Here is a 23,387-nt window from a genome sequence, read left to right as displayed (position 1 = left end):
ACTGATACAGTAAAAAAATGGTCAGTCAAATACCGGACTCGCTAACCTCTTTGACAAATACTTTATTCATCTAATTATTGGAGCATAATCACAAGTTACATTAATTTGGTGTTTTTGCGATTGTCTTTCAACAATGGACAGACCAATGAGCAATGAATTTTCATCAGATTATAACAGCCATGTCCACCTCACAACCGAGGAGCTGGAGAATCAGAAATTAGCCGAAGCAATGGTACAGTATTCACTCCAGTTTCTCAACGTTTTTCTTCGGTATAAATTATGAACAATATGAAAATATCCACTGGCATTCTCAGAATCTAAAACTGACTCCTCAAGAGATCAAGATACTCAAAGAGTGTCAACATAACGCTGTCTATCAGAGGGGCTTACCGATGGGGATGGTAACAGGAGGGACTGTGTTCTATTGTATGAAAACTGGAAAAATTCCTAAAAAACCCATATTGTGGTTGGGTTCCTCGTTGGCAGGATTTCTGGTTGGGACCTTGTCTTATCGGTCAATTTGCCTGGAGAAATTGTTAGCTCTGCCTGAGAGTACTTTGAAGGAGAGGATTCTGGCGGCCCAGGGGAAGCAGCCAGAAGTGAAGTATGTCCACAATAATTTCATTATTGAGTAATCCTTTCATTGAAAATTCAATAACTAGAATAATTACAGGGACCAATGGGCATAATATATTTATGTACAGATCTCCTGGAATTGTTATTAATCAATGTTGTTGTAGACAATTATGATGTTTGTGTGACGTTCTAGGATCGAAGTTCCTTCTCAGGATAGTGGCTCCTGGTTCGACAGTATGTTGCCCCCTCAATCCGTACCTATGGAATCTTCTCTTGATTTTGATACTCATCAATCCAATGGATTCGACGATATACCGAGGAGTCAAAATGATTTAGGTAACAAATCAAAATCAAAATGAAAAACTGTTTAAACCATTTATTTTTAGCAAATCATGAACAGAAGTGTCTTTGTTATCCATTTGTCAATTTAACTTCAGTTCAACTTCGAGACTCTAAACGTTAACAAATCAATATTTCTGAATAACTTTGCCACTAATAATTGACTTTTTCAGACGCTCATTACGCGCTAGATCCACCTTTACCCCCAGCGACGTCCGCCTTCGTCACCTTCGACGACCTGCGACGTGAAAATCGCGAGCAGTACAATCGTGCTGAGAATCAGCAGTCGTCAATGGCCAGGTTCTGATTTTAATTAAAAGAAACTAATAAAATTATTAATTCGTTACTCTTTACAGGCCTTCCCGAGGCCGAGGCAGCCCACAATCTCCAGAGTCCAGGCCCAGCTCAGGTGGCTATTATGAACCACCGCCACGGTCAGCCAGTGACGACTTCCTTCGTTAAATTGTGACAATTGGGGTAGTTTTTTCGCTTCAGTATGTTTTGTACAAATGTATATTATGGAATAATACCATACACTTGTCAATATACCCTGGAGCATTTTGTAAAGATGAGTGGTATTTCTGTATGATTAAAAATGTGGTTATCTCAACAAAATTAGCGTACCTCACGTACTAAGCATGTCAATATAAGATAACTCTAATTAAAAATCAAATAAGATCAATAATTGGAAAATTCTGTTGGAGTTCAATCATTTTTTAGGCAACAGAAACCGAATAGAAATTATTTGGAGACATTTCCTGTAAAATTAGCCACTTCATTCAATTCTTAATGAGTTATCCCTGAAACATTACAAAATACTGGCTAGGATTTTAATTCATACGTTTAAGAAATTTCTTTATTTTAAATTCATCAATTTGTGGGTGCACACAGGAATAAAGATCATTTCATTATTTACAATTCAAGTGTCAACTGAACTGTAGCACCATTTTATGACGCAAGGTACAAAAATCCTTGCCATATAAAAATCATTTGGCTCAATAAAAATACGACTTTGACGTAACTGTTCAAGTGAACTTCAACGAGGACGTTTTTCCTTCGATTCAGAAATTACAGATTGAATGAAAAAAAAAATTGATTCCTCCTCATATTCTCTATAATGAGCAACATATCTCTTGATCATTTTCTTAAATTCAATACAATTCTACGAGCTCTTCCCTTTATTTCGTAATTGTCTTGATTATTTCCTCGACGATTCCGGATAATAGTGAGTTATTGTCCCCTTTGCCCTCGATGGAAAGACTTGAAGACATGTCAGATGACTTCTGTGGAGATTTAAAAAAACATTAATTAGCATATTTTTTATTATATCAAAGGAATTTATAGAATAACCTGAGAAAAATTGCTTCTGATTTTTTTTTGTCATTACCTTTTTGAGTAAAAGGCACACGTGATGACCCATCAACGAATGACCATATAAAGACGCTGCATCATCGATCTGCTCCACCAGTGTTAATTTGCACCTCTGGCATGCCATCTCCACCGCCTGTCTAAGATTCAGTGAAACATCTACACTGTTCCTCGTTTTATATTGCAACTGGTCACCCCCAAGAAGCTCCGTCAGCACGTCTCCCTGGGGTATATTTCCAGCCATAAAATCACAGCAAGTGAATTTTAAAACAAAATCCAACTTCTCCTGAACCATTCCCAAAGACCCCTCGACAAAATAACTCAGACTTCCCCTCAACTTCTGGGCAAATGTGTCATCGATAACTAGAATAGGAAGACGAACTTCTGTCGTAGCTTGTGGAGCCAATTTAACCTTGATCTTGATGCCAGTTTCTTCTCCGAAGTTCCTCACCAGCTTCAGTGTCAACGAGTCTGTGACATCCAGGTCCAAATCCTTGACGATTTTATCCCCAGAGTTTATCAGAACAATCGAAGCAACGACTTTTCCATTTTCATGTGGCAATCCTTTCACCTCAACCGTCATCCTGATCTTATCATTTTTAGCGAGCTCCCGATGTCCACTGGACACCTGATACGGACTCTCGACACTTTCCTCATTACTTTCATTAAAACTGAGGCCAAGACTAGGGAGAATTTCCTTAGAGGGTGTGGAAATGCCAGCAGTCTCCTCATACCCTGATATATTCTGCTTGCCATCGCTTTTCTTTTTCTTCTTCTTCCCGTCCTCCTCCTTCTTCTTCTTCATCTTCCCTTTCTTCTTGATCTTCTTCTCGTCACTCGGTACGACATTCTCAATGCTCTCATTCTGCTTATGATGAATCACCACGTCATTCCCGAGCCAGAGGTCAATATTATTCTGACCATCCGATTCCTTGCGCTCCCTCTTTCCCTCTTTACTCTTCTTCTTCACCTTCTTCGACGTTTTTCCCTTCCTCTCCGATTTATCAGGATTGCTCTTCGGATCTGTGGGACGATGTTCCAGCACTGGAAGCCTCTCATCTTCTCGCAGAGGAATATCAAGATCGATGTTAAGGGCCCTGTGGGGATCATTGACATCAGAAATATTGTTGTCATCGTTGTCACTCAGTTCTGCCCCAGGTGGTAGCTCACCAATGCCCGTGTTAACAAAGTGCGATGGATAATCCTCATGCTCATCGTCCGAGCTCTCTTTATCCCTCTTATTCTTCTTCGAGTGCTTCTTCTTTTTCTTCACCGCCTTTATTCTCTTCTCGTCGGAGGAGAACTTCGGGCTGTATGAGTTTATCTTCAAGGACACTGGAATATCCAGTTCAGCTATTGGAATGTGATCGTAACAATCGTTATAATGGAGACCTTTGGGACTGGAAGTCCCCTTCAGATAGTGAGGATTGTTCTCCTGCTCGATTCGCCTGATGTCCCTCCTCCTCTGAAGCTCCTCAGACGTCAACTCAACAGTCTTCTTTTCACCGTAGTCTCCACCCTTTTCCCCCCTCACGAAGATGTCATTCATGTCTAAGTCGTCGTCATCAGAACTCTCCGAAGGGGGATCATTGATCCAGGAGTCTAAATCCAGTCCTTCTGGAATGGGAACCTTTCTCTGTGCCTTCGGTGCCACTGGATTCAACTCACCCTCGAAGGTCTCTGCAAGCTCTTCAATCAATGCTGGATTGTCCCTCAAGTAATCGAACAGGACCAATACCGCTGTCGCTCGCTCCTGCACCTCGAGATCACCACTGCAGATGAACTCGTTCATACCGTCCTTTAGGGCAAATATCTCATCTATTGTGTCCTGATCGTTTTTCTTCTGAGCTTTGCTCAATGTCATGGCTGCTAACTTTAGAATATTGTGAACATACACTGCTTGAATGTGTCCGGGGAGGCTGGAGGCCTGGGATTTGAGCATCGATTTCAGGGTTGCTATGGGATCGTCAAGCTCTGATGAGAATTCTCCACAAATCCAAGCTGCTGCATAGAGTACCTCGCACATTGTTGCTCGTGGCGTTCCGGTCAGCAAATGGGCATTCTCGAGGAGTAAGGCACATTGTTGAACTGCGCATTTTCTTATCGCCTGCACCCTGATTGCTACGTCCAGGAGTTGAGTTGCTACCAATTGTCCGTGCTTGGTACCCTCCATCTTCGTTAGGTCAACGAGGACAGAAATGTACCACTCGAAGTAAGTGATAAATTGGTAATTGTTTTGGGAACAAATTTGGATGATCTTTGACAGAAGTTCGTCTCTGTAGGTTGTTCCCTCGGCCTTGTCCATGTGGACCATCAGTTTTCTCACAATCTCCATGAGATTCTTCTTTGAGACCATGCCGTAGAGCAGGTCCAGGGCACGAAGACGAATACTCTCATCTTTGTCGTCCAAACACTGCATTATTAGGTCTTTGTGGGCCTGCACACTCTTCGGGTGGGTCTTCAAGATCTTCGACATGGCCAGGAGACCCAGGTATTTGAGATTTTGGTCCGAGTCCTCGATTAGAATTCGCAGCTTCTGCACGCAGAGCTGGATGGAGTCGGAGTGGTTTGGCATACCCGAGGAAATTGAGATTAACACTGCGATTACGGTGTTTATGCACTCGTAGAGGAGCGACATTGCTGATGTACTGGAAGAAAATATTTTTTAAGCAGGATCACTTCCTAGTGGAAGCGGTATTTCTTATGGAGTAGTAAATATTTATAGGATAAATGAATAAAATTTTGACTTTCACCGAATTCTAATTGAATTTCAGGGAAACTATGACGTGACAAAAATTATGTTTACAAAAATGAATCAAAAATGTTTTGAAGATTTTTGAGTGGAGTTACCTGTGTATTAAATTGGTCAGAGGTTCTATAAGTTTTTTTCCAAGCCTAGGTTCTAGCGGTGTCAATGCGCCAAACTGTAAATTTCACAGGAAGAATAGATCGTTACTACTGCCAAGTTACAGAGGATGTAAGCCACAACATCAACGATACATTTGGGGAGCAAAGTGAGACTGTGATTCAATGAAATTCATGAAAATAATCGATGAATCTGTGAAGGTCTTTTTTTCGTTCTAAGCATAAAACAGTCTGTACAACTTCTAGCGATATTTTTTGTTCAATTCAATGTTAAACCTGCAGATAAGGTCAATGAGGGGCTGGGTCAATTGCCGGCCCAGCTTTGGCTCAATCAGTGTGATCGTTGCGAACTGGGTGGAGAAAATTACATTGAGTTACCAATATTGTAAATTTAACTCGTCGTAAACATTGCCATTGTGTTCATATTCTCAAATCGACTATCGAATTAATTTTTTTATTAATAAGGTCTGGGCATCATATTTCTTGAACGTGTACTTTGATAATGGAAATAAGCCACCGATAAAGAGGGACAAATGAAGAAGATAACGTTCGAGAAATAGTCCACGAAGGCCTAACCCTAATCGAGAATAAAAAATTAACATTCCATGCAATTTCCGAAACTCACCAATTTAATAATTTTGATAAGCATCCAATTATTCGTAGAAGTTGTCATGAGTTTGAAGAAAATGGGGGCAAGGCTCAGGTAATTCTTAGGATTCTTCCTAGCTAATTCACAAACAACATTGACAGCAGCAGACTGAACTCCACTGTCAGGATCCTCGAGTTTCTCCTTGAGCCTGGGGAAAGCAGGCCTGAGGGCCTCAGGAAACCTCAGGAATACTTTATACATCATCAACACTGCTTTTTTCCTCAAGTACGGCTTCGTGCTGGTCAGAAGTGTCATTATATCGTTAACAAGGTCCTTAGCTAAATCTGGACTTATGAAGCAGGACAAACCACTGAGAGCTAAACCAGCATCGTATTGATTCTGACTATTCAAGTCCTTTCTTATCATGTTTGTGGTCAACATGAGGAGCTCAGTGTCCATGTGGAAGCTCTGGCTGCCAGAGAGATACCCGATCCTCTTGTACGTGAATTTTCCAGAAGACATGACCTCGATTATGTTGAAGCCAGCCCAGCTGATGTCGTAGCCCAGCATCTGGAGGTATGTCAGTTTGGCGACTGCATTCGCCTTGACAGCTATATTGTCCTGCCTCAACTCCTGTTTAATTTCCTCGATGCACTGGGCAATGTACTTCGCCTGCAAGGGAACATGATCTTCTAAGGAAAATTTTCGAAAAAAGGGACCTGACCTGACCTGACATGTTAAGCAGATACGTATCACAAAAAAATTCTCTCCGGTAATTGTTGCAGAGGATGATTTAACAATTATTTAATTCATGATTAAGCAAGTTTGGTCATATCTAAGTACAAATCATCCAAATTCATGATGAGGAATTCACATAATCGGTCATATTCGAATAAAATTATTCGCAGAAAAATTTGAAGCATTTGATCCTCTGGAGGCTGTCCACGTAATATTGGCCTGCTTATCCTAGTTAGGTTAACCTAGCACTCGAAGCCCAACAACTCTCAACACTCACCTCATTGTTCTTGTTGTTCCTGATGCCCCGCACCAGATCCGTCAGGTTCTTATCGAACATTCGTTCAAAGTTCCCTTTGACTTTCCTCAGTGCCATTTCACCAGTTGAGACGTAACGAAGATTCGAAGGAAAAAAATCCAGGAATTTAACAGTACTTGCACTGTATCTCCGTCAGTCTCACTAGCAAAGCCTCCACCCACCTCTTTCACTTCGATTTCACCTTGTCTAATGCATTCTACTTTCAGAGAGTTTGTCCGGGAGACATTTATCGAATTAGTTGGAGATTATCTCGTATACATGTGTAATTAAAGAGCGGAAAAGGAGTATAAAAATTCACCTGACGCCCACCGCGGCTCAAAAACTGTCGTGTCAACCCCCCCAGATTATGCAGAATCGTAACTATGTATTTTTCCTGTCTGAGATTGAAAATATGAGTTCCTTTCTGATACCAGCTGTTTTTGGAATTGACTGCGGTGAGGAAGGGAAGTGTGTTGGATAAAAGGGGGTGGAAAAAAAATGGGCCAATTGAAACTGTTGCCGGTCTCCAACTTGTCAAGGCGATGCGGTTGCGGGGAAAGGAGAGGGTTGTTTTTTTGTACAATCTCGGATGGACTAATTCCATTTCGGAGACGACCTAGGGAAAATGGCGGCGACGCCGAACCAGGAGGGGGGCAGATGCCCGCGAAGATTTGAACCCTCCCCATGTGAGTAAAATTGCATCTCAAACATATTTTCTGTTACAATTTGTCGGATAATTTCATTAATTTTTTTATTCAAAGAAAATAGAGTGAAAAGTTTGGGAATTTCATGTTGAGGATTTTTTAATGGAAAACGAGTCGATAGGAGAATGCTATAGGAGAAAATTCGTCTTGAGTTTCTGTCGATGTTTTGTTTTTATAGGCGGAATAAATCAATCCAGTTGAAACGTACTTTATCGTAATTTTTTATTAGATAAAAATGATTATCATGATAGTATTATACTACAGTGCTCCCTCAGAGAATTGCAGATAAATATCAGTGTTGAGTGTACTTTAAGTTTTAAAATGACCTAGATTACCACTTTTTAAAATCTTTATACAATGGCTTCTTTATTCCCTGGGCTGAGACACGACTAAGAGCATACATCTGTCTCCATGGCTCGAAGTTGGGTCTCAAGCACAATAATTCAATATCAAATCATCAACTATTTTATTTACAATTAATTGTGTCAAGCGTTTCTAATTTAATTGAAATTTTCTTTCATCTAGTACATTTCAATCAATGTAAAAAACAATGCTAATGCACATTTTCTGGAGTGGGTAGTACTCCAAACCGTCAACCGTTCGCTTCCGGCATTAAGATAGTTTAAGTGGCCTGATAGAAAGGATTCTCCAGCCATTGGAATAGATCGGACTTGACATTAATTAGCAACAACATGAATGACGACTAGAAGTTTTTCACAAAATACCTCTTACGTTCTGTGTTCTTTGTCTTCCAGATCATATATCTGAGGATACCATCTCTACTTATTATAAATAGGAGATTTCGGTGGTCATTTTAACTCATGACAGGGATCATGCGAAAGTCGCAATAATCTTGGAGAAATTTTCAATTGGCAGTAATTGGTAAATTTTGCTTTTCCTGCCTCTCAAAACTGGGAAACTGCATTAAATTTTCAGTTGTAAAGCACCGTGTTCTCAAAAATTATCGAAGATCTCCCAAGTTTGTTGCACAGCAACCAGAAGAATAAGTCGTAAAGCTACTGTTGTCATATTTAATATTTTACAAAAAGGAATATTCATTACAAGACGATTTTTACATTAGATTTATTGATGAACGATTCGTTTAAGTTTTGCATCGTTGTCTTTCATTTCTTTTGTGCAATAATCGCTATCGATCAGAACATATTTGTAGTTGTCCAGTAACAAGTTGGGTTGTCTCATGTTTTTTTATTCAAACCGTTGATGAAATACAAAGAGACGGAATAAATTAAATACGTATTTTGTTGTCCAGAAAAATCCACAAAATACGTATTCAATTATTTTCATTCTACTCTCATATTCTCCAGTCCGAACTTCTTGTGCATAACCCACATTGTACCGTAATAAGTAGAAGTGGAATCCTCTTTGAGAAATCCTCTACCAAAAATCTTAAGTACTCTAAAACGCATCATTGCCACTGGCCTCAAGATTCCCTCCATTAATCTACCTCCACTCACCCAAGTAAGTTGTTATGACTCGTGAACAGGTAGAGGATGCCCCTCAGAATTGAAGACCCACCTGTCAAGATCGACTACCTGTCTCGTGTCATCAAACAACAGATAAAAGTACTTGAGAGTTTCACCAAACCAGAAGCTCTCAGTCATGTCCCTGGGCCGAGTATTCTGGATATTCTTGACATTTCCAATGCTAGTGTAGCCATTCTCCACTTTCGTGTAATTCTCGAAGCCCTGGAATATCTGCCAGCCCCAGTCCTGATAAGTTTTGTTCCCAGTGAAGTACCACATGTAGAAGAGGCTCTCGATAAATTCTGGACGTAACAAATTGTGGGCATCGGTAGATTTCACGTACATGTCCATCTGGCTCTCCTCGTCAGTGTCCTGAACGTTGAAATAAGTTATTTCCGGCGCTAAGAACGTGGGCTGAATCACGTGAGTCTGGTAACAAGTTCTTGTTAATTCCTTAGCAAAGTCCATGTGCTCGGAGGGAAGGCCATTGTGAACGCCCAGCGCCAAGGTTCCTGGTAAATAGCAAGTTAAGTGGTCCATTTTGGGTTTCATGTCCCTCGAAGCTCCTATCAATTCAGCAATGAACAGGAATCTCTCTTTCGCTGTTCGTTTCACCAAGTGCTTCTGCGTTCCCTGAATACCAGCCACATAATCATCCCTCAAATAATCAATTGTCCTGCCTGTCTGCACCCACTGCTTCAGTAAGTACTCGTAGTAGCTGTCCCCACGAGCCCCGAGTGTAATCGTCGCATACTCCCTGAACAGTCCAGTATTTGCGTTGATAAATATCGGCACCAGGCCATCGTACTTTTCCAAATTGTGAACGTGCTCCGAGACTTTGGCCACAGCAGCCTCGAATCTGGGTTGACCTGTGATTCTGCTGAGGTCACGAAATTCCAATTGAATTGACGTTACTTCACTGGTACTGCTGTCAGGCCCCCATTTGGGATGATGCGCTCTCTTTGTTCCCAAGTTAACGTCTGAGTAAGGTACCCCGGACCTGGTTGAAAATGCTGGCATCATTCGGTCTCCCAAGTCGATGGCTTTGTCCAGGAATACTTTGTCTCCAGAGAGGTGATATGCTGATAGTAGACCTCCTAGGACTCTTATCGTTACCTCAAAGAGGTTCACATCTCTGTTTGTATGGAACACCAAACTCTCTTCTACCCAAGCTCGTGCTTGTGCAAATTCTAAAGAGAAATTCAAAATTATTTTCGGAGATATAAATACAGGTTTTATAAGTAACTATAAAACTGACTTGAAAAAATTTATATACGAATTATTCTCTAAATTGAACTTATCATTCTCACCTTCTTTGAGTCCCATAATGTACATAGTATCCAAAGAATCAACAATGGTCAATCCAAGTCCGAACCACTCGTGATATCCCCTGGAAATAGGTTTAACATTGTCATGTCCCCAGGCAAACTCGGCATACCCATCCCAGGAGTGCTTGAAAGCCCTAACCACAGCCTTTTGTCTGTCATTCTGAGGGCCATGGAAGACCATAGCATTGGGCTTGGGCTGTGGTGGTTCATTGATCTGATCATCATCTACCTGATTGATCTCAGGCTGAAATTCAGGCTCCTCAATCACCTCACCACCAGCAGGCCCCACAGCCTGGTTTTCACTGTCCACCACCACCTCCTCGGGAATGCTATCCCCCTTCGGAGTGTCCTGAACCACTTTAGCGTTCACATAATCATTCCCATCGTCAATAACCACGTTCTTCGTATCCCCAGGAAGCAGATAAAACAATAAAAGAAGCACAGTAATCACCAGGAACCAAAATACATTTCGTTGAAACCTTGACATTTGATTCCATTGTCTCCACAGGCTTCTCGATGGCTTCAGGTATGTTCCAGGATCATTAATATTCAAACTTATGTAGTCAGTCTTACTCGTGTCCCGTGGCAACATTTTAATTTATGTTCCTTCACCTACGGTGTCACTGCGATTATCGTTGAGGTTAAAAATCCAGGGCCGAAATACAACACAGCCGGTGTAATCCAAAAATCACCATGAATTTTAAGGAGAGAATTGGAGATACCTTGGGCCTCATTTAAACCGATGAGTATCAATTCCTCGTCCTCACAAGTCCCAGAACACTTGATTTTTGCAAATTCCTGGAGTATACATGCTTCACTAGGGTATCCGGACACCGAGTGAGACTAATCAACGTATCAACTCTTGACTCGGAGCAGCACTGAGCTTTCTCTCGAGTTGTTGTTGAAAACAGCTGGGGTTCTTAGTACGTCTGTTTGCCTCCAGGTGCAGTGGTTTAAATATTTTTCAGTAAACATTGAGAAACGTTGCACAAAAAATATATCAGCTGTTCGATCCTTCGGGAACACGATCAATCGCATTCATTTGGGATCAAAGAAATTGTAATTTGCAGTACAATCATTCAGGGAAAGAATATCAGGACAGATTTCTGTTTGGAAGGTCCGAGTATATTTAATAGGTTAAGTGTCACTTAAGGTGGCACATGCATCATCAATTTTGGAGTATTTGTTTACCTCGATAGGTGATAATGGCTCTTACTAATATCTCCGGCATTCCCGATAAACATTGGCAGCCTCCATTCGTCAATCTGGATACTACGTGAGTGATCAGTTCTCTATTAAAAAATAGGTGAAATATTCGTGGTCACCAATCCACTTTGCCAGACATTGTCAGGCTTACAGATCTTCAGTTCAATGAATAATAATAACAATAGTTGCAAGATCAAATGACATGTTTTGTTTTGAGTTAAAAATCGTGAAGAATCAACTTTTCAAGGAACAGAAACATGTCGTAATTCATAAATATTCTTTTTATCATTATAATAAATATTTGAATTGATGGATTTATTGCAATTGCATAAAAATCAATTGATTGTTTCTAGAATGGGAGAAATTGTGATTGAATTGTACTGGAAGCACGCACCACTCACCTGCAGAAATTTTGCTGAATTAGTCCGGAGGGGGTATTACAATGGAACAAAGTTTCACAGAATCATTCGAGATTTTATGATACAAGGTGGTGATCCCACTGGAACTGGAAAGGGAGGAGTGTCTATTTATGGAGAGTGTTTTGATGATGAAATCCACGATGATTTAAAGCACACAGGTATGTAAATTGCACTGTGTGGTAATTTTCTCATTAATAACTGATGCAGAAGGCCAATTCTTATGTATTTGTTGATTCCTTCAGGTGCAGGAATCTTGTCAATGGCGAATTCAGGGCCGGATTCCAATGGATCTCAGTTTTTTATCACTTTGGCTCCAACTCAGTGGCTCGACGGTAAACACGCGATTTTTGGTGAGCCAATGTCTTGTTTAAAATTTGACAGCAATGTTCATATTTGTTTATTTACTTTTTTAACCTTATTGTGCATTTATTTTGCAGGAAGAATACATTCTGGAATGAATGTTGTGAAACGAATTGGCCTCGTGGAGACTGATAAAAATGATCGACCAATTGACGAAGTTAAGATTGTTAAAGGATCGATAAAAAATGCTTGATGAGGTTACGAATTAACGTTGTATTTAATAAATTTGATCATTTTCTCAATGATGAGGTATTTTTTTCCTAAATTGCGGACCTAGGGTCGACAAAAAAATTTACCACAATTTTTCTTAGTTTATCTCTGCGATACCAGCACATCTTCCGTTAAAATTGTCAACTACCTCCTACACTTGTTTGAATCAGCAGAAGCGGGCCAGTCGGCTCCAAATAAAAAAGGGACTGGTCCCCTTACCTGCTCACCAACCTGCGTCTCAAGAATCTCCCTCTCTCTCTCTCTCTCTCCCACTCGTTCCATCCTCCCCGGATCCCCGCAGTTCAAAACAGGAATCCCGACCGTTACAAGACGCTGTGCATAATCGTAAGCACAATATGACCCCCTGAACGTCTTGCATTACAAAGGGGGCCTGGGAACGAAAGGGAAATACCCCAGCAGCATTTATACCCGTGACGTTGAGGCCACAACAGCCATAAAATATAGTGAAAAAAACGGTTTAAAAAAATACGACAGACCATGTCGATGACATTCAGAGTGGAGGCATTTATAATTCCCTCGTTGAATCGTGAAACAACCAGTGAAAATATTATAGACGATGTGAAAGTGGCAAAATTATTGCGGGAAAATAATTCCCCCAGGAAGTTGGAGTGCATCAACGAGGATTCCGAGTACTCCGACAATTCCATTCTCGAAAAATCCTCACAGAGTATTATTCAGTATGAGGAGAGTGGTGAAACACGTGAGCAGGTGCTACCATCGACAACTCAATGTGAACCCCTTGAAAGAGAGGAGATCAACGAGCCGATCTACGACGTTCCCTTTTCCTGTCGAGGAAAATTGTCAGCCAATGTAAAAAAGTCAGCTAACCCAGTGAAAGAAATCCCACATCATATTAATCCACCCATCACAGACATTCCAATAATAGAAATAAATTATGTACAATCAGATGAAGGGTCAGACCCAAGTGAGGCTGTGGCTGAGCCGATCTACGACGTTCCTTATTATCACAGTAAAAATCGAGAGCCTTCGAGGTTGATAAAGAAATTAGAAACCGCAGAGTTTGTATCGATGGGTAGAAACGAGTACCTCAAGGGTTCCATGCTGCCTCTATCAAGACCCCCATTTCGCTCCAGCAGTTTGATGTCCATCGACGAACGTGGGGAGACACCCGATGACTGTGACAATCAGTTCTGCCAGCATGGACTCAAAAATGGCTGCACTACAACGAGACAGAGGCCAGAGGAGGTGACAGAGGAGATTTTTGAAGTCAATTGGATGAAAAGACTGGAGAGCCTCCGAGCGAGAGAGGCTGTTATCAAGGACAAGGAGGCCATGCTCTTTGATCGAGAGAGACTGCTATTCAAGAAGGAAAAAGAGTTGAGGATACTTGAGCGGTTGATAAAGGACAAATTGAAACACCTGGAGTTGTGCTCCAAACGGTTCAAACACATCAATACCGATGGGAGTCTGGACGAGCTGAGTGAACGGTCTGAGTCTCGGGGGTCGAAACAGAGCTTGGAGAGGCGTTTGAGTGCCGCAGATCTCGTAGAACCAGTGAAATCCGTTCAAATGACTTCCCCGAAGGGTTCAAGCGTACCAAAAAATGCAGTGATAGCTCCTGTGAAATATTCTGATCTCGGTGATGGTAAAATCCTCCCGGAGAGGATTGCTGGTGATTTGATCGATAAAACAGCTTCCGGGAAGATGATCACTCCTCTGAATGACAGAGTTGGCTGTGAGGGGGTGAGATCTGGCGCTTCAGTCGTTTCTGAAGCGATTTTTGATGGAAAAACCCTGAATAATCCGCCAAATTCGAGGAGTTCGTTGGTTATTAGTCATTCGGGGGCTTCAACACAGTCAACAAGACTACCTCATCCAGGGAGAGGGAGCAGTATTGGGTACAGTGGGCATTCGAGTATGAGGAGGAAGAGGAGACCGAAGATATCTTATGATGATCTTGATTCGACCCTCTCTGCTGATATTGGTGACTCGTCGTACGTCGTCACATCGAGGATTTTCAATCCGGCTGTTTTTAAGAAGCCACAAGCGTTCACCAGAAGCGCGAGTGAGAGAAAATCTGTTATTGAGGAGGAGAAAGTACTGAAGAGACTGAGTGAGAATATTCTGGTATCCCAGGACAGGGGCACTAAGTTCCAGGATTATGGTATGATTGATCTGGACCGGGAGAATGGAAAGGGCGAGGAGGATGACAAGAGATTCTCTTACTTGAATCTGGAGAAGGGACCGAGCAAGACGAAGGAGAGGGGCAAGAAGGATGAAAAGGAGAGACCTGTCAGCTGGAGTGAGGAGCAGAACGCTTGGCTACAAAGAAAAAGAATGGCGTACAATTTCACCATGAGGAGGAAGCCCGTACAACACAGCGACAAGGAGAACTTGCAGAGGACGGAGGAAGTGAAGAAAAAAGTATCGATGGTGAAGAAGTTCAGTATTTTCCGATGAGCTGGGGTTTGTAAATAGGTATTGAGGGGTGAGAATTGATCAGGGGAAGAGTCTGCTTGAGTCTCTTTCTGGGTGTCAGAAAAATTTAATTTTTCAAGTTCAAGAATAATCAACCAAACTTTCCTGATAGTTGAGAGAAACTAAATGCATCGGGATAGGCAACAGGAGACAAATATATATTTTTTTTTGTACAGGGCCTCTTGAGAAATTTACCTCAATCTTTAATGCCTTGGGTTCATATGTAAATAAAAAATTATGTTAAGGGACAACTGAACAAATTGTACAGCCTCAGAGTGTATTTCTTGGGATTGTAATTTTGTTTTCAATTGCAAACTGAAATGCCACACGATGAAATTGACTGTATTTTAGTCATTTTTCTGATGATCGAAAGGAATTAGTTGCACCAGCTAAGTCAACATCAAATTACTAAATTGGTTTTCAACCATTGGCTTTGGATAAATTTATTCACGTGTATTCATTAGTGATATAGGAACAGAAAGAATCGCAGAATAAAAAAAACCACTTCACATTATTTGATCTATTCGTTAGTATTGTAATTTCGGTTTCAATTGTAAACTGAAGTGCTACACCAATAAATTCAATGTATTTTAACAATTTTCATATTAATACAAAGAGGAGGTACTTTACGTCCAGCTGGGTGGTTGGCCTGGTTTAAGTTCCCTTCCGTAGAGTGCAGACTTATCCCGAAATTTGATCATCCTGTTATCTTCCTGCCTGTCAAACCAACTGCCTATATTATAGCCAACGATCACTGGAATCGTGCTAAGAACCATCTGCTTAATGAGAGACGCTTTTGTCATTCCCTTCATCTTTGGAGATTTGTTCACTAGCTTCTTGGGCAGCAACACTCTTTTTCCACAGGTAAGTGTGACGCCAGTCAGCGTAGATCAGAGATCCACTGAGGGTTGGGAAGATTATTGATGGCAGAAGTGGCTTTATTTTGGACCAGAGAGATACTTCCATGAAACTGAAAGCCAAAGTAATTATTTGATTATTAATTTGATGGGTTCGGTCTCTTTATCGATGCCCAGTTCTGTAGTGGGGACAAAAATTCAAATGTTATTGCCAATTAATTGGCGATCTTTGAGTAAATGACCACTCTGACGTATCAATTTTAGTTATATCGTAGGTTATGTTGTTCAGTCATTATGTAATATATCGGATCAGGCCAATTATCTCTGTAGAGCATTGACTTTTAATTAAAAAATGTAATTAGCGATATCTCTATATAGACAACAATCGTATTATTCATTGTTTTGAGAACATCCAGACGAAATTCTTGCAGCTCAACAACAGACAATTGTCAAGTTTTGAGCCTCACGTAGAAATAATACCGGCGTGAAATTAAGCTACGAGGCGTGTAAATAATTGAATAATAAGATGGGGGAGTAATTATTAGTTGACAATTTCAGTGAATGTGAGGAATACCTTTTTGAGAGCTTGCCCAGGGACTGGACAAACGATTTCTGCACTTGTGCCAGAGGCTGTAGAGAAGATTGCTGAGTCTTATGGAGCGACTACACCGCAAGATTTAGTAGCTGTGGCGCATGAACTACGATGGTGAATGTACCTGTCGGTAAGACATTACCGCAGAGAACGTGGCTAACTTGGCTGGGAGGCTTGTGGCTGTGGGAGGCCTAGGAGCCGAGAAAAACGTGAAAGACAATAAAATCAATACATATGATACAATCAGTTCAATTAGCTAGTTTTGCCTTTTGCAGCACCGCCGGCGAAGGGGTTCTACTGGGTGTCCTTCCTCAACACTCGTTGATAATACAGATATTTATATGTTGCGCGGAGAAAATTCAAAATCGACCTTTCGAGGCGACAGTTAAATGTCAAAATTTATTCATCATTGTCCCTTTTTTTCGTGGATTTCATTTTTGTTGGAAATAAAATCATTCAACTAATTATGATGTTCACGTATTTATGAGAAAAGTTTACAACACCGGGAATAATATGCCACATAAGTATTTTTCATTCAATGTTTTGATTTGTTAATTTTTCAATTTTCACAATTGTAGTCATTTTTGACTTATTCAAACCCCAAAAAAATCGGAACTCTCCGCAGCAAAAAAAAATGAGATAAGTCAAGGAAAAATTCATTACTCCCCTTTACTCGAATCCAGCCAACCATACATTGTGTTGGCAATTAACCCTGGCCTGATTAAATGATAATTGACGGCTTCAAGTGCTCGCTGAGTGTCAGGATATCGTGTGAATGTGAAAAAATGAGAAAATGAGGGGAATCAAGTGAAACGACGAGAGACAAGACAAGTGATTGCCCTTCCATTATGACAATTACCCCCTTCCTCCGGCTTAATGAACCAAAATTCTCACTAATTATCCACCAGATGTATTAATTACTTCCAAATGCTGCCCCAAAATTCCCAACATCAGAAAATATAAAATTATGATAAATGGAAAGGAGCGCCAGTGGGGGGTTGTCGAGTAACAACACAAAATAAATAAAAGTGGGGGTAACATCAGCTGTTCGGTGACAGTTCACCATCGGTTGTGATAGTAGTTGTGTGCTTGTGATCTGGTAGAAAAGGCAATATGGCCGTCAACTGAGCGCCTGCCTCGTACGTCGCGTTATAGCTCAGAGCAAGACAAAGAAACAACGCAGTAATACAACGTAACTTGGGCAATTTTCGTTCATCAACAGTTAGAAACATAAATTATTATTTCAGTAATAGTTTCAGTGCTCGTTGTCGTTTTGCCAACAATTGGAATCTCGAATCAGTGAAATTAAATCTTTTTTTTTACATTAAAAAAAAATATATAAAACGAGTGAGAGGGGCAAGGTCGAGCCAAGGCAGATTAACAATTGATTATAATGCTGGAGCTCGAAGTTGTGCCCGAAAGATCCATCGGTTGTGACCAGTGGGAATTTATTTTAGGTGAGTGATGAAATTTCTATTGTTGTATACGCAGAGAATTCGATGAAATATTTTATCTTGATGATAAATTTTTACTCCGTCGTTACCTTGAGGAAATCACAAAATAAGTGAAAAGATTGAAAAAAAATTTTTTCGAGTTTTTTTTTCTGCACTGGGCGTTGTGTTTACGTTCTATCCTGTGTATCCCCTCCTCTTTACCCCCTGCCCTCCTCCCCCCGCCCCACCACCCCTCAAAGCTTCATGCGGAAATCCTGTGCACTTCGTTCCCCCCTTTGCCCCTAAGTTTATTTACTTTATTCCAATTATTTTGTCAACATAGTGTTGGAATTGTGACAGAAATTTTGTTTTTTTCGACGAAGAAATTATGTAATTATGCTTTAAAAAATGTCACTTGGGGTTTGCCAAAAATGTTAACGTGGGATTTTTATGTAACGTAAATTTCTAGCTACTGCGTCGACAAATTAAAATTGTTAATGGAGTTTTTGTAATATTTGGAATGCGATTGTTTGTGGTTGGGGGTCTGTTGATGGGAAATAATGAGATTGATTGTTTGGTTGCTTTTCAGGTATGCATTTTTCTCAATCTGTATCGATAATACAGAGTCAAGTGGGCATTATTAGAGGTGTACAAGTACTTTATAGTGATACTGTGAGTATTTATCATTTTTCAATTAGCGGCAGTGGGGTAAAATGGTTCAGTGATGTTTCTAAGAAGCGAATTCGTACTAGATAAATAAATTCCGAATAGAGGAAGTTTTGTGTAAAATTACACAAATGAATTTCTTATTCAACTCAAATATCGGATTTATAAATAATTTATTGGGTTTAAGTAACAATTTTTGCTTTTGTCTAACAGATATTAGAACAGATCATTTAGAATTTTTTGATGAATCCATTGGCTTTTACTTCTCGGTGGTATTGCCTTGAGTGTCCATTTTACCCCACTCTCCCTTCATCCTTTAATTCAATTCATAATTTTACAACGAAAAATTGACGCATTTATTGATTATTTGCAGAATCCATTAGAAGTAGATCTAGTAATAAATTTACCCTACGATGGGGTGAGACTTATATTCGATCCAGTAGTTCAGAGGCTCAAAATTATTGAAATATACAACATGAAACTTGTCAAACTGAAGTATTGTGGTTTACCATTCAATTCGCCTGAAGTATTGCCATCAATCGAGCAGATTGAACACTCGTTTGGCGCCACACATCCAGGAGTCTATGATAGTGATAAACAGGTGATTCTTTTATTCAAAAAAAAAAGCCAGATTTACTCGCTATTCAATCTTTATTAACAAATCATTGTTTCTTCTCTTCAGGTCTTTGTGCTCAATTTCCGGGGTTTGTCATTTTATTTCCCAATTGACTCGAAGTTCCAGCCTGGTTATGCACATGGGCTTGGGTCACTGCAATTTCCAAATGGTACATCACCACTGGTAGCTAAAACTGCAATTTACATCGGTAGCATGGCTGCTGGTACTGTGGGGAGTGAAGAGCATTGTCTCAAGGCACCACCACCACCACTACCTTTGGTAAGTTCTTCCCCAGGAATATCCAACTTTGCAAAGCGTTTTTTTAATGCATTTATTATATGCTATTTAATAAATAAATTGGGGTGAAAGCCATTGGGATATGCTCCCTAGATTCTCCCTCTTCTTTCCATTGAATCACCGATAACCACATTTCACTCGATGATATTGTTGTTTTCTCAGGTTTGCTACCACAATAATTTATATTTAGAAAAAGCTGAGGTTATCAGAGACAAAGTGAGAACTCGGGGATTGAGACTGCACCTATTTACCGAGGGGAGCTCAGCTACGAGAGTACTGCTGGAGCCTAAAAAGCACAATCTCACTAAAGAGGTAATGAAAATATTCATAAAATTGAATGAATGAGTTGGATGAGGAGATCACCATTACAACGTTGATAACTGGATTTTTTAACGTCTCAGGTCTGGTTTGGAGAGAGTTGCGAGGATGTGCTGAGTGCACTGGGCGCACCTTCACGAGTTTTCTTTAAGGCTGAAGACAAAATGAGGATTCACAGTCCTCATGCACATAAAAGAGACAAGACGAGACGTTCGGATTTCTTCTATAATTATTTTACCCTGGGAATCGTGAGTAAACAGATTGAATGATGTTTTATATCAATTAATTTTTAACGACTTCGTGCCAACATTTATATTTTCTATTTCAGGACCTTCTGTTCGACGCAAAAACCCAGTGTGTTAAAAAATTTGTACTTCACACCAATTACCCAGGCCATTACAATTTCAACATGTATCATCGTTGTGAATTCACTCTGACCCTACCTCCCGAAAATAGTCACACTGACTCTGGTAAACTCATCGACGTCAGTCCCTCGCCAATCACGGTAATGACTGTTTTTAATGATGAGATTGAAAATTGAGAGCAATGGAATAGAGTCCGGAGAACCAACGAATTGTATTGCATTTGATAATAGAAAACAGCAAAACTCAATTTTCGATAAGTTGATGAGCACCTTTCGTATTCTAGCCAGCGGCTTCATTCATATTGATTTCTTTAAATTGCAGATCACTGCCTATACAAAATGGGACAAAGTAAGTGAGCAATTGAAAGCGAGTTCGCGTCCAGTAGTGTTGAATCGTGCGTCCTCCACAAATACAACAAATCCATTTGGTTGCACCTTCTGTTACGGAATACGTGATGCCATTGTCGAAGTTATGGCTAACCAGCACATTGCCAGTGTAACCCTCTACATGTCGGCGTGACCCTGGTAAATGGCTGCATTTTTAACCAGTAAAAATAGTGACCCTTGGTTTTTTCAAGTACGAGGGAAAAAAACAAAAAAAATACATAAAATATGAAAATGGAAAAAAATGTTAATAGAGGAGTGAATCAGATCAGAATAATGCTGACACTCCTGGAGGTCCTTGGAACGGATTATTCGGATGTGGGTGACAATTTGCTTGTGATGATGCAGAATTATAATACGTGTGACGCAATTTTTATTTGTAAAAGTTCTATAGGAAGGGCACCGAGTCAAAGACAGAAATTTCACAGCATTTTGCATGAATATTCAGAATCGATGGAGACGACAACAATTGTTTGTGTTGGCAGACATGAGACGTGTGAGTCGTTGATTTTTAATGAAGGATTCAGTTCAACGTTTCGGGCCCTTGAAAAAAATCAATAAAAACCATAAAAACTATAAAATTGACAAAAAAAGTTAAATCGAAGTAGTTTAAGGTAAAAGTTGATAGATAGTAACGGGCAATGATCATGATAACTTTGAAAAAGATATTAATACTGAAGACAAAGTTCATGTGGGAGCTTTTTTTCTCCATAATTCTCATCATTTTAAAATGTCGATTAGATATTTTTAACGACCAGAAGTAGGAATTATTTATGAAGAATCATCGTTAGGATTTTTGTGCTAGAATCCATTCATCAAATCATCACGATATTTTTTCAATTTTTTTAATTAGATGATTTTAAACCGTTGACTCTGGCTGACGTTTAGAATTGAATTTTTTCTTCGTAAGACAATAAATTCCATATCTTTGTGAGATATGAATCGGTGAATAAAAAAATAGGGAAGTGAGGAATTTTTTGTTGTTCAAAACAATTGTGGTGATTGTCAGATTCGTGGCACTTGTCAATATAGCTGCGGAAAGAAGAGTAAATTAAATTAATATGTACATATCTCGAACTAAACATATTTGATAAGTCGTTAAATCCTTGCGTTCGTGTACAATGAAAAAAAACTACAAAATTGTAAATAACTTGAATGGTGAAAGTAGACAACATTATAAGTTTATTGGGTTACGTCAATGGAATAATTTCCTTTCTCAATTTGTTTTAAACTCTCAAGATAAATTTATATTTTTAAAGGATCTTCGTGTGTGTCATGTGTTTATGGAACACAAAGATGTCGATAACTAATCAAAAATAAATGGAATTACTCCATAAACTACGGAAAATGAGTAACTGTATATATGAATAATTGAAAGAAAGCCATCGTGATCACAATTTTTTGGTGATAATATGCTCTACCATTGTTAAATGATTTTACATTTCGCGACTCGCACAAATTTGTTGAAAAAATTGATCGATTAAAAAATCGTTCCATGTAAATATTTTTAATTTCACTGCGACAAAAAAAAATGAGAGAAATCACAGGTAAAAGTGAAATATATTTCGTTTTCAAAAGTACACGAGATTGAATTACAAGTACATCAACCAACGAAGACCAATTTTTTAATGACAAGTTTTTGGAAAAAGAATGTAAAAACGTCTTTCTCTTTTTCGTTAGTTCATTACGAATTGAGGAAAAAACAGTGTAGAAATGTTCATTGAAAATATCTTCCCTTGCGTCACTAACTTACTGGTATTCAATTGAATTATTTCTTCAAGGAAGAAAAATGCCTATGATAATCATGCACTGCAAAACGCACTCACACATTTAATTTAATAATATTTGATAAATAAATTAGGAGAGGATAGCTGGAAATATTTGAAAAAAAAAAGTCGAGATGAAAGGGAGTGAATTTTGTCATTTTCTTCGAGTCTTTCATCCACTTTAGTGCACCTTTTGTTTCTCAATTTTTCTGAAGGGAATGAATTGACAATGTTTGTCTCATATTTGTTATCCTCCTAGGTGCGTCTGTGCAGAGTTATCCCCCCTCCCCCCTCCCTCTCCCAGCGATGAAAGAAATCTTACGAATAGGAATTTAAAAATTTAGTTATGAAAGTATAATTTAACGAAAGATAGCAGTTGATAACACCTTAATGCGCGTCAACAAAATAAATAATTCAATCCAATTTTGGAAAACGGGGTTCACCTATAACCTTTAATCGTCGTAGGTATAATTTTTTAATGTATATGCGAGTATATGAATAGTATTTAATCTTACGCAATGTAAACGTGATAATGAAAAAAATTGATAAAAAGTTGAAAATGAAAAAAAAAAAATTCAGCCACGAGGGCATTAGCAAGAGTATATTGCCTGTTTTATTTCTCGTATATTTATTAAATTAAGTAATTAAGGAGTGAATTGAGGGGTAAAAATTGTCGAGACAGGGGGGAAAAAATAACGTTGAAAAATGAACTATTTAGTTGAGTGGTGCAAAAAGAATAGCCGAGGCCAGAAAATAAATGAAATTTTTCTACGAGACATACAATAGCTCCCAGTTGGGAGGGGAGAACTCAGTTCTTTATGGTGATTCCTTCTTTCTCAATTGATGATTGACTTATTATTGGAGGACTCGAATGATTGAATTGTTCAGAGAGTGGAGATAAATCAATCGATATTTGTCCTTCTTTTTCTCCACTTGACTAGCGAATTATAAATAATAAAATTAGTTAATGTTGTCTGACCTCATACCACTTCGCATTGCATACTCCTTTTGTATGTTTACCTGATAAATAAAAGATCTCAAAACTGCACAGGAAGTTGAACATTGAAAAACCGTAATCTAGGAACTGAATTTTTTTTACAGAGACCTTCGCACTGCTGTGCCACGTGGTATTTTCTTGGGTGAGAAAAATTCT

At 39.4% G+C, this 23,387-nt stretch overlaps 5 protein-coding genes across 5 annotated transcripts; 3 read left to right on the top strand and 2 right to left on the bottom strand.

Moving 5' to 3' along the window:
- The first annotated feature begins 5 nt into the window (after positions 1-5).
- Positions 6-1,608, top strand: LOC135167371 (OCIA domain-containing protein 1). Its single transcript, XM_064130497.1, has 5 exons — positions 6-232; positions 315-604; positions 770-912; positions 1,089-1,215; positions 1,272-1,608. Exons 1-5 carry the CDS (start codon positions 134-136, stop codon positions 1,375-1,377), a joined length of 765 nt encoding a protein of 254 aa, XP_063986567.1. The 5' UTR covers positions 6-133; the 3' UTR covers positions 1,378-1,608.
- A 149-nt stretch (positions 1,609-1,757) lies between these two features.
- On the bottom strand, positions 1,758-7,241 carry LOC135167318 (AP-3 complex subunit delta-1). Its single transcript, XM_064130406.1, has 6 exons — positions 7,090-7,241; positions 6,753-6,987; positions 5,774-6,409; positions 5,134-5,207; positions 2,303-4,931; positions 1,758-2,198 (listed from the first exon to the last, which is right to left on the bottom strand). The coding sequence occupies exons 2-6, from the start codon at positions 6,846-6,848 to the stop codon at positions 2,094-2,096; spliced, it is 3,540 nt and encodes a 1,179-aa protein (XP_063986476.1). The 5' UTR covers positions 6,849-6,987; positions 7,090-7,241; the 3' UTR covers positions 1,758-2,093.
- Positions 7,242-8,491: 1,250 nt separating this feature from the next.
- Positions 8,492-11,173, bottom strand: LOC135167337 (endoplasmic reticulum mannosyl-oligosaccharide 1,2-alpha-mannosidase). The gene is made up of 2 exons (XM_064130442.1): positions 10,269-11,173; positions 8,492-10,148 (listed from the first exon to the last, which is right to left on the bottom strand). Exons 1-2 carry the CDS (start codon positions 10,876-10,878, stop codon positions 8,962-8,964), a joined length of 1,797 nt encoding a protein of 598 aa, XP_063986512.1. The 5' UTR covers positions 10,879-11,173; the 3' UTR covers positions 8,492-8,961.
- A 58-nt stretch (positions 11,174-11,231) lies between these two features.
- LOC135167374 (peptidyl-prolyl cis-trans isomerase-like 1) lies at positions 11,232-12,513 on the top strand. The gene is made up of 4 exons (XM_064130501.1): positions 11,232-11,562; positions 11,846-12,069; positions 12,154-12,261; positions 12,349-12,513. Exons 1-4 carry the CDS (start codon positions 11,492-11,494, stop codon positions 12,462-12,464), a joined length of 519 nt encoding a protein of 172 aa, XP_063986571.1. The 5' UTR covers positions 11,232-11,491; the 3' UTR covers positions 12,465-12,513.
- A 4,947-nt stretch (positions 12,514-17,460) lies between these two features.
- LOC135167349 (PHAF1 protein CG7083) lies at positions 17,461-23,282 on the top strand. Its single transcript, XM_064130461.1, has 8 exons — positions 17,461-17,847; positions 18,413-18,495; positions 18,863-19,090; positions 19,172-19,384; positions 19,565-19,714; positions 19,804-19,968; positions 20,049-20,225; positions 20,407-23,282. The coding sequence occupies exons 1-8, from the start codon at positions 17,784-17,786 to the stop codon at positions 20,602-20,604; spliced, it is 1,278 nt and encodes a 425-aa protein (XP_063986531.1). The 5' UTR covers positions 17,461-17,783; the 3' UTR covers positions 20,605-23,282.
- The last annotated feature ends 105 nt before the right edge of the window (positions 23,283-23,387 follow it).

Source organism: Diachasmimorpha longicaudata, chromosome 11, assembly GCF_034640455.1.
Source record: "Diachasmimorpha longicaudata isolate KC_UGA_2023 chromosome 11, iyDiaLong2, whole genome shotgun sequence".
Lineage (NCBI taxonomy): Eukaryota > Metazoa > Arthropoda > Insecta > Hymenoptera > Braconidae > Diachasmimorpha > Diachasmimorpha longicaudata.
Note: the sequence above shows the minus strand (reverse complement) of the source record. Positions and strands in the feature narration are given on the sequence as shown.